General features: G+C 41.2%; 1 protein-coding gene across 2 annotated transcripts in view; it reads right to left on the bottom strand.

Annotated features, from left to right (window-relative positions):
- WDFY2 (WD repeat and FYVE domain containing 2) overlaps window positions 1–11,042 on the bottom strand; it is a 159,960-nt gene that overhangs the window by 3,245 nt on the left and 145,673 nt on the right. For both annotated transcript variants that reach the window (XM_079136183.1, XM_079136184.1), the window contains 3 exons: window positions 7,549–7,650; window positions 6,179–6,309; window positions 1,250–1,358 (listed from right to left, as the gene is read on the bottom strand). In XM_079136183.1, the coding sequence (XP_078992309.1) occupies window positions 1,250–1,358; window positions 6,179–6,309; window positions 7,549–7,650 (342 nt within the window). The remainder of the gene's footprint in view (window positions 1–1,249; window positions 1,359–6,178; window positions 6,310–7,548; window positions 7,651–11,042) is intronic.

Here is an 11,042-nt window from a genome sequence, read left to right as displayed (position 1 = left end):
TACCACAGTCCTCAGAGAGGCCCCAGATGAATGTGCTTGGATTGACTGATTTCACTGGGAAAAGACGTCATTACCTGCTGGCTTCTGCATGTCCTGCCTTTCTTTCCGTGCTCAGCTCCTCCCCACCTGCTACAGGAAGTCTTCTCCAGCAGCTCTGCCTCCCTGAGGGAACTCTTTTTTTTTTGTATGGGAGATTGAACTCAGGGGCACTTAACCACTGAGTCACATCCCCAGCCCTTTTTTTGTATTTTATTTAGAGACAGGGTCTCACTGAGTTGCTGAGGCTGGCAACTCAGATCCTCCTGCCTCAGCCTCCCTAGCCACTGGGATTACAAGCATGTGCCACCACGCCCTGCTGATGGAATTCTTAAGATTCTTGTCTGTGTCACTCTTCTGACTGCTGCATGTGTGACCTACTATTGAAGCCAGAATTGGGGACAGGCAGTTAGTGTAGAAATAGGGGATCAGTCAAATTGAGGAAATGGAGGCCGCAAAAGCCATCTGCCTTCTGGAAGTTGGAGACTGCCCCTGGGAGAATGGAATGTCAAGGATCTCCAGAGCCTACTGATTACCAAATTTACCTGCCCTTATCAAGGGCTGCAGGCAAGGAGCTGCTAATTAATACTCCCTGGCCCCTTGCCTGGCTGAATCACTTTGGCCCGGCCCCTGTCCATCTCACCTGCAAAACTGGGCCTAGTCACATTGGCAGGAAGGAGAGGTAAGGGGAGAGAGAACTGAACAAAAGAGACCTTAACCTATAAAAGATGTAGGGTGTGCTCACTTCTTGGAATTCTAGAACATCAGTCATGGCCCCCTTCTCCCCTTCGGGAGAAGTCTGTATTATTACTACTTTAAATAAAACCTGCTTAACACCCTTGCCTTGGCGTGCTTCTCTAGTGTTCAAACTTCAACATTAGAGGGAGCAGAACTCGTCACCAGTAAATGGTGGCATCACTATTATTTGTCTTTTAAGGAGTGTGTCCCAAGTAGATGATCTGTTCTGTCCACACTGGAGCTATGCATGTGCTAGGCTCTCAAAAATGTCCGGGGCTGCGGAGAGAGCTCAGTTGGTAGACTGTCCCCCTCGCAAGCACAAGGCCCCGAGTTCAATCCCCAGCACCACACCAAAAAAAAAAAAAAAAAATCTCAGTTGCAAGGGTAACCTTGTAAGCAGAGCCTCAGGTGTTCTTGGTGCTCCTGTCTAATCACCTAAGATCACAAATGGAAAGCTTAAGATGGTGTGTCTCACCTTAATGACTTTGTCGGTTCCAGAAGTCAGTAACCATCCCCTGGTTGCATCAAAATGCACGTGCACAATGTTATGTTTACTGTCATGGAAAGTAGCTGTGGGAGCACGTCTAGAAAGAGCAAGGAGAGAGTAAAAGGCGGGACATAGGAATCACAGAGACTGAGGATGACATTATGCTCTAATTTTTAGGCTAATGGCTAAAACTGCCTCACTATTAGAAATGCTCCCCAGATCTGCCTTCATTCCCTGGTGATCTATTACATGATTTTAACAAGATAATAAGGTAAAAGGATCCCCAGTCTCCAAAATGAGAGAGGAAACCTCCACAGGCACTTCTCTGATTGTCTGAAAATCTCCACCTGCACTTTGGAGAAATCTTTTCAAAACCACAGTGGTTTTGCTAAGTTTGCATTCAGAAGGATGGGCTTGAAGGTTAAATAGTCTACACCTTGGCCCATTTAATTAAAAAGAAAAAAAAAAGAGAGGTATGATTGTTAAAATACCTAAGATACTACTGTCATTCTATTTGAAGTTCATCAGTTTCTTTTTCTTTGTTCACAGGTGTAAATGCCAACTTAAGTTTTTCTCTTTCTAAAACTTTAACAGGTGAAACAAAGCAGAAACAAACATCATTATTTGTTTTGTTTTTGGTACTGGGAATTGAACTCAGGGGTGCTTATGAGCTATACCTCCAGCTTCCCCTTTTTTCTAATTTTTAAATTTTCTTATTTTGAGACAGGGTCTCCCTAAGTTGTGTAGCACCTTGCTAAGTTGCTAAGGCTAATCTCGGACTTGGAATCCTCCTGCCTCAGTCTCCAGAGTTGCTGGGATTTCAGGTGTGTGCCACCATGCCCAGCTGTTCTGTGTTTTTTAGCCTGTGCTTTTTTTGTTTCTTTGTTTTGAAGGAAGGCTTATCAGCACTTGCATTGCTCTAGGGGCGGGTAAGTGAGGCAGAAGCCAGCAATTCCCTGGGAAGGGCCGGGGAGGAGAAAGTAGATGGTCACTGGTCACTCCCTAGTTGTGTTTCCAGGGGTGCCACTCCACTGCAGTGGGCTCTCTGGAGACAGTTTTCTTCTTCCTTTTTCCTGTGTCTTTATAAAAAGTAGAATTAAGATGGACTATCTGAGGTTTCCTGCAGCTCTCTCCTTAATAAGAACTCTTATGAATTTCATGATGAGTGGAAACTAATGGATATAAATGCCTATTTATGCAAGAGCATCTTAATTTATGTTTGCTATAAGTATACAAAGAATATGTCAAGTAATTTTATTGTACTAAAAGGTGCTGGGAGGACTGGGAAGACAAGTCACCTAAGAGATTGGTTCTCCTGTAAATTACTAACAGAAACTTGTTCCACAGCATTCTGTTTGCAGCTGGGAACAATTTTCAATTAGCTAACATGAAAGAGACAATGCAGATTTGCCCCACCTTCCAAAGCACACCTAAGGTCCTAGGATACTGGGCAGGACCGACAGGCTGTAATGACCTAACATTACAGCTCAAAGCCCTAGAAAAAGAAGAGCAGAATAACAGCAAAAGTAGTAGAAGACAGGAAATAATTAAAATCACGAGCTGAAATTAATGAAATTGAAACAAAAGAAACTATTCAAAAAATTGACAAAACAAAAAGTTGGTTCTTTGAGAAAGTAAACAAAATAGACAAACCCTTAGCCACACTAACAAAGAGAAGGAGAGAGAAGACTCAAATTACTAAAATACATGATGCAAAAGGAAATATCACAACAGACACCACTGAGATGCAGAACATAATGAGAAGCTACTTTGAAAATCTGTATTCCAACAAAATAGAAACTACCGAAGACATGGACAAATTCTAGAGACATATGCTCCTACCAAACTGAACCAGGAGGACATACACGATTTAAACAGATCAATATCAAGCAATGAAATAGAAGAAGCCATTAAAAATCTACCATCCAAGAAAAGTCCAGGACCAGATGGATTCTCAGCTGAGTTCTATAAGACCTTCAAAGAAAAACTCATTCCAATACTTCTCAAAGTATTCCAGGAAATAGAAAAGGAGGGGTACCCTACCAAACTCATTCTATGAAACTAATATCACCCTCATACCCAAACCAGGAAAACACACATCAAGGAAAGAAAATTTTACACCAATATCCTTGATTAATATAGATGCAAAGATCCTTAACAAAATATTGGCAAACTGTATCCAAAAGCATATTAAGAAAACTGTGCACCACGATCAAGTGGGGTTCATTCCTGGAATGCAAGGATGGTTCAACATCTGTAAATCAATAAACGTAATCCATCATGTCAATAGACTTAAGGATAAGAATCATATGATTATTTCAATTGATGCAGAAAAAATGTTTGACAAAATACAACACCCTTTCATGCTGAAAACACTAGAAAAAATAGGGATAGTAGGAACATACCTGAACATTGTAAAGGCTACTTATGCTAAGCCCATGACCAACATCATTCTTAATGGAGAAAAACTGAAACCATTCCCTTTAAAAACGGGAACAAGACAGGGATGTCCTCTTTCACCACTTCTATTCAACATTGTCCTCGAAACTCTAGCCAGAGCAATTAGGCAGACTAAAGAAATTAAAGGGATACAAATAGGAAAAGAGGAACTTAAGCTGTCACTATTTGCAGATGACATGATTCTATATTTAGAGGATCCAAAAACCTCCTACAGAAAACTTCTAGACCTCATCAATGAATTCAGCAAAATAGCAGGCTATAAAATCAACACGCATAAATCTACAGCACTTTTATACGCAAGTGACAAAACAGCTGAAAGGGAAATGAGGAAAACAACTCCATTTGCAATAGTCTCAAAAAAAAAAAAAAAATACTTGGGCATCAATCTAACCAAAGAGGTAAAAGATCTCTATAATGAAAACTACAAAATATTGAAGAAAGAAATTAAGGAAGACTTTAGAAGATGGAAAGATCTCCCATGTTCTTGGATAGGCAGAATTAATATTGTCAAAATGGCCATACTACCAAAAGTGCTATACATATTCAAAGCAATTCCAATTAAAATCCCAATGACGTACCTCACAGAAATAGAGCAAGCAATCATGAAATTCATCTGGAAGAATAAGAAACCCAGAATAGCTAAAGCAATCCTTAGCAGGAAGAATGAAACAGGGGGTATCGCAATACCAGAACTTCAACTATACTACAAAGGAAGAGTAACAAAAACGGCATGGTATTGGTACCAAAATAGACAGGTAGATCAATGGTACAGAATAGAGGACACAGACACAAACCCATATAAATACAATTTTCTCATACTAGACAAAGGTGCCAAAAATATGCAATGGAGAAAAGATAGCCTCTTCAACAAATGGTGCTGGGAAAACTGGAAATCCATATGCAGCAGAATGAAACTAAACCCCTATCTTTCACCCTGCACAAAACTCAACTCAAAATGGATCAAGGACCTCGGAATCAGACCAGAGACCCTGCATCTTATAGAAGAAAAAGTAGGTCCAAACCTTCAACTTGTTGGCTTAGGATCAGACTTCCTTAACAGGACTCCCATAACACAAGAAATAAAAGCAAGAATCAATAACTGGGATAGATTCAAACTAAAAAGCTTTCTCTCAGCAAAGGAAACTATCAGCAATGCGAAGAGAGAGCCTACAGAGTGGGAGAATATCTTTGCCACTCATACTTCAGATAGAGCACTAATTTCCAGAATATATAAAGAACTCAAAAAACTCTACACGAAGAATACAAATAACCCAATCAACAAATGGGCTAAGGATATGAACAGACACTTCACAGAAGAAGATCTATAAGCAATCAACAGATATTTGAAAAAATGTTCACCATCTTTAGTAATAAGAGAAATGCAAATCAAAACTACCCTAAGATTCCATCTCACCCCAATTAGAATGGCGATTATCAAGAATAGGTGTTGGAGAGGATGTGGGGAAAAAGGTACACTCATACATTGCTGGTGGGACTGCAAATTAGTGCAGCCAGTCTGGAAAGCAGTGTGGAGATTCCTTAGAAAACTTGGAATGGACCTACCATTTGACCCAGCTATCCCACTCTTCGGCCTATACCCAAAGGACTTAAGATCAGCATACTACAGAGATACAGTCACATCAATGTTCATAGCTGCTCAATTCAAATAGCCAGACTGTGGAACCAACTTAGATGCCCTTCGATTGATGAATGGATAAAGAAACTGTGGTATATATATACAATGGAATATTACTCAGCTATAAAGAATAATAAAATTATGGCACTTGCAGGCAAATGGATGAAATTGGAGAATATCATGTTAAGTGAGATAAGCAATCTCAAAAATCCAAAAGGCGAATGATCTCACTGATAAGCGGATGATGACACATAATGGGGGGTGGGAGGGGTGCAAGAATGGAGGAAGGAGGGATTGTATAGAGGGAAAAGAGAGGTGGGAGGGGTGGGAGAGAAGGAAAAAAATTATGGAATGAATCAAACATCATTACCCTATGTAAATGTATGATTATGCAAATGGTATGCTGTTACTCCATGTACAAACAGAAACAACATGTATCCCATTTATTTACAATAAAAATAAATTAAAAAAAAAAACAAAACAAAACAAAAAAAAAGAAGTGTGCAGAGATGAATTCCTCAAGCCTATGCTCTCTTCATTCATCTCTCAAGATAAATCTCTTGAGGGAGGAGGGAAGGCAAAGGGAGGGTACTGGAATGAGACTGATAAAATCATATTGGGTGCATGTATGATATGACATAATGAATCACACTGTTGTAATTATAATGCGCCAGTAAAAGAAACAAAACCTCTTTGCCATGGTCTACACTCTAAACTGGCAGGAACAAGGGCTGCAGGAGTCATGGCTGGAGCGCCGAGTGCAGCTCTCAGACTGGATTCTCTCCTTCACCTCGAGAGTCCTGCTGGCCACTGGAACTTACTCTTCATCTGTGATGGCTTCATGGCAGCTGTCACAGACTCTCACTTCAAACTCGAAGCCCATCAGGGGGATGGAGGAACGCTTGGAGCTGCACTTGCCGCAGACAGCCTTCCCGCACTTACGGCAATGGTGCTGCAGGAGGGAGGGAAAGCAGGCTGCTGTGACGCGGCGCCACTCCCTGGCACTCAAGTGTGACTGACCACACTCAGGTGAATGCCAAGCCAGAGTGCTCCCCTCGCAGGAGCACACCAGCTGTCTTCTCCTTGGGGGCTGTGTTCTGATGAGGGCTGCTGGGAAACACCCGGACAGTGCCACCTCCCCTCTCCTCTTTCCCCATCCTCTACCCTGTCCTGGTACCGCTGCTGAACCACAGAGGAACCATGCAGTGGTCAAGGGATCTCAGTGGTGGGTGGACTGAGGAAGTGTCATCTCCTGAGATCATGCTGCTGAATGAAGAAGGATGTAGATGAAAACTGATTCAACCCTTGTCTGTATCTCTGGCCACGTTCAAACCAGGTGACCTAACATTTGATTTTCCTGGGGAAAACCAAACTGAACTATGCAATCTGACTGAAAATGCTATATTATGAGTAGATCTAAATAATCAAAAACAAATCAGGAGGAGGGTAAGTAAAATAATTAAGAAGAAATACGTAGCACTCGTCTAATTTAATGGTTTGGAACCAATGTGAACTAAGCATGGCACCTCTGATTTTAAGATGTATTTCAATAGATGCCATTTGAATTCTAAAACTATCCCTTAACTATTGCTTGGGACCAAATCACTATACAAACCAAACCTAGTCGGAATGAGCTATGGTAGATAAGGGTCCATTAATGTGAAGTCACAAGGCAACTCCAGGATAATAATTTACCTCTAGCACAGCTCACACCCAGGAGTGCTACCTCTTCTAAGATTACAAGGTTAAGTTAATATAATATAAAGCTGCTTCCCCGCCCTTTATGCTGCAGTCCTTTCCCCGCCTCCCAACTTACAACCTAGCTTGTCAGTATGTGAACATCCTAGCTGGCTATTGGTTCATCAGTCAGCCTGCAAGTATTCTTCTCCATTATTGGTCCTTGTTAGCCTGCGAAACTCTGCTGCTTAAGAATGGCTCCCCCACCACCCCCATTTTCTCTCTTTCTCTCCTCCTCGCTTCATGCTCTCTCTTTCTGGTTTTCACTCTCCTGCGTGTGTGCGCTCTCTCTCTCTTTTCCTCTCATTTTCTCTCTCACCCTGCAGGGAGGCACTCTGCCTGTTTGCTTAATAAACTCTCTTACGTGAGTTCCTGCATCCGGAGTGGTTTCTGGGTTCTTACATAACTTATTTCCACATGATTACATTTTGATGAAGAATTCAAATCACCTTACCTGTCTTAGGCCTATTTTCTTACTGTCCCACATTTGCTTGAAGTTCCAGAAGAAAGGCTGATCACACTTTTGACAGGAATCACTGTCCAGCCACTCAGGTGTCTTGTCAAATAAAGCACACACAGGTCACAGTGAGAAGTGGCATGGACAATGGAACCAGTGACACTGATGAAACTTCTGGAATCAGGATGTGCTTATCAAAAAGAGGGTGATTTCTCAACCATTCAAAAAGTACTAGAACGCCTCTTATGTGTCAGGCCCTGGAGATGGGATGGGAGGCTGTGGTGGATAAAACAATCTCTACTGTCATGGAGCTCATGATTTCCAGAGAAGAGTGCCATGAAATACTATTACTAATAACCATTCGAGAGTACAAGGGCCTGAGGAGAAGCACTGAGTGCCATGGCGGAGGTGTAACTGGGGGCTCAGACCCAGTTGGGGCTCTCTGACAAATGCGGGAAAGTTGAGACCCAAGGATGGGTGGGAGGAGGCCAGGAAAAGGGGCTGAGGGCAGGTCAGGATGCTGAGGGCAGATGGGGGAACAAGGGATGAAACCACAGGATTCAGCTGGGGCCATATCCCACAGGGACTTGATAGCGTGCTGAGGATTTAGGACTAATCTCCTGTTCTCTGGATGTAGCTACATTTGCTCTGATTATGAATGAGGATGTCTAACTGCATATCACGCATACATCTGGTCCCCCACATTGGGTGACACAGCACCTGACTCAGGGAAGCTACTGCCCACTGTTTACTCATGGCAGGGCACAGCGGGTTTCAGGCTCTGCTCCTCAGCTCACAGGTCACACGACGTTCTAGCTTTGTTCACTATTTCTCATTCCTGCCATGACTTCTAAATTATGCCAGGCAGGTTCTTAAAGTGAGTCTCACTTAAAGCTATTCTTTAGCAAATCTTTATGGATTATACATATGGTAACTACATTCGCTTCCAGAGTTCATGTCCAACTCTCCAGATTTTATTACTTGGCAGAGGAAACTATCTCTTCCCGTATAGCAACGAACCCAAGGAACCTTGAAAAATATTTCCAATCCAGGATTTCCCAAATGAGAATTCCAGGGAACGTCCTACTCACTGGACACTTACTTTTATAAAAGAGGCCTGAGATCAAACAAATTTGAGAAATGCCATAAATAGAAGCCTACTCCTCTGGACATTCACAGTAGACAGTAGCATAGTCAAGCTCTGGAATCTGTTTAGGGTCAATGCGACCCTTTTCTGAGGAATATTTGCCATGCATCAGATGTTAGGATTTAGCTTCTTTCACCTTTAGGCAGAAACGTACCTAAAATTACAGTCCCCCCCACCCCCAGTGGCTCCAGAGGCTGAGGCAGGAGGATCACAAGTTCAAAGCCAGCCTTAGCAACTCAGCAAGGCCTTAAGCAACTTAGTGAGACCCTGTCTTGAAACAAAATATAAAAAAGGCTGTGAATGTGGCTTAGAGGTTAAGCACTCCTGGGTTCATTCCCCAGTACCAAAAAAACAAAAACAAAACAACAACAAAAAAACCCCAACAACTTAGTTTTCCCCAACATTAAGTAAAAAGAGGACATTTCAAAGTGCTTTACTCTTGCTCCTTATTGTATTAAACAAAATAAAAGGAGTAAACCTTAATTTGCTTTGTAATTTTTGTGCCCTATTCCAGTTAAAGACAGGTTAAACACAATAATACAAAGTTTTTAGCAAAAGGCATCTTTCCCCTAAAAGACTGATCTGTTACATGATTTTTCCAGAACATATGATTCAGAAGAATCAGGAAGATTTAAAAAAGAAGTAAAAAATTTTTTGTTACACAAATAAATCAAGTAATGATTACAGTGTGTAAACAGACTGGGGTTAATCAGGAATTTCTAGGGGCCTGAAAAAACTGAATTAGCAACTCATTTCACATAGTAAAAAACATACTTAATGGGCTTCTTAGAGAATTGAGGGGGCAGGACTAATGTCTTCTTTATGGAATATTCTCAAATATCACTTTATTACTATTAAGAATCATGAAGTAGAAACAATGAACTTAACCGCCCCCCAGATATTAAGTACTATATATAGCACAAAGTTAACAGACTAAAAGAAGATATTTACGAAGTCTGTAACTAACAAAGAATTCCTGCTAATATCTACAATATACAAAGAACCCCTGCAAATCAATGAGGAAATGATGAGAACAGATGAAAAACTGGCAGAAGATACAAGAGATAGAACCATGCAATTCATAGCCAGGGGCATCTGAATAGCTAAAATATACAAAGAGGAACTCAAATTTACTACTAAGCAGAGATGCAAATAAAAACAAGACACTAATATATCCCTGTCTCCAATAGGGCAAAACCAGAAAGGGGGTAACAATAACCATTGGTGAGGCTGTGTGGTGTCAGGACAGCAAACTCCCTGTCCTCCACCAGAAATGTATGTGGGTACAGTTGTTTGGTTGTTATTTAGCAAAAATCAAGAATATACCTGGATTGATCCTACACAGGTCAATGGGGTGACATGTACCAGAAGCCATCGGGTGCCGTGTGCAGTGCCAGAGAGTTTGCATCTATCTATGTGCCCTTCAGGTGGGGAACAGAGAGGTAAAATGTGACTGCTACATATTATGAGAACCTATACACAGGCACCTCAGTATACACAGGGCTCCAAAAGGGTTCTGGGGGAAAAGTTGGAAACAACAGACTTGTAGTATAGTATCATTTATATAAACTTTAACACACACACACACACACACACACTTGTTTGGGTCACTTATCAAATGTATCACATTGGGTACCTAGGAAGAGGGAAGTGGGAGGAAGGATTTGGAAAGGGGAAAAGTAAATCAACAGGTATTAGGATTAATTTTTGTTAAAATTTTATACAGGGCTGGGGAGATAGCCCAGTTGGTAGAGTGCTTGCCTCGCAAGCACAAGGCCCTGGGTTCAATCCCCAGCACTGCAAAAAAAAAAAAAAAAAAAAAAAAATTTTATACACATGTACATACAGGAAAAAAAATGTAAGGGAAGATAACGTTTTGCCATTTGTAGGTGATGGTATTGGGAGTACTTGACCTGGCTTCTATTTGTTAATGAGCATCTTATAACTTTCCTAGGAACATGTGGTATATATAAAACATACTTTTCAAATGATAAATGTAGCAATTAGGGATCTGCAAATCAAAACCACACTGAGATTTCATCTCACTCCAATCAGAATGACAATTAAAATTAAATGTTGGCGAGGATGTAGGGAAAAAGGTACCCTCATACAACATTGGTGGGACTGCAAATTAGTACAACCACTCTGGGAAGGGGTATGGAAATTTCTCAGAACTAGGAATGGACCCACCACCATATGACCCAGCTATCCCACTCCTTGGTATATAACCATAAGATTTAAAATCAGTATACTATGGTGATGCAGTCATATCAATGTTTATAGCAGCGCAATTCACATTAGTCAAGTTATGAAATCAGCCCAGATACTAATCAACAGATAAATG

This window comes from Sciurus vulgaris (genome assembly GCF_902686455.1).
Source record: "Sciurus vulgaris genome assembly, chromosome: 4".
In the NCBI taxonomy this organism is placed as follows: domain Eukaryota; kingdom Metazoa; phylum Chordata; class Mammalia; order Rodentia; family Sciuridae; genus Sciurus; species Sciurus vulgaris.
Note: the sequence above shows the minus strand (reverse complement) of the source record. Positions and strands in the feature narration are given on the sequence as shown.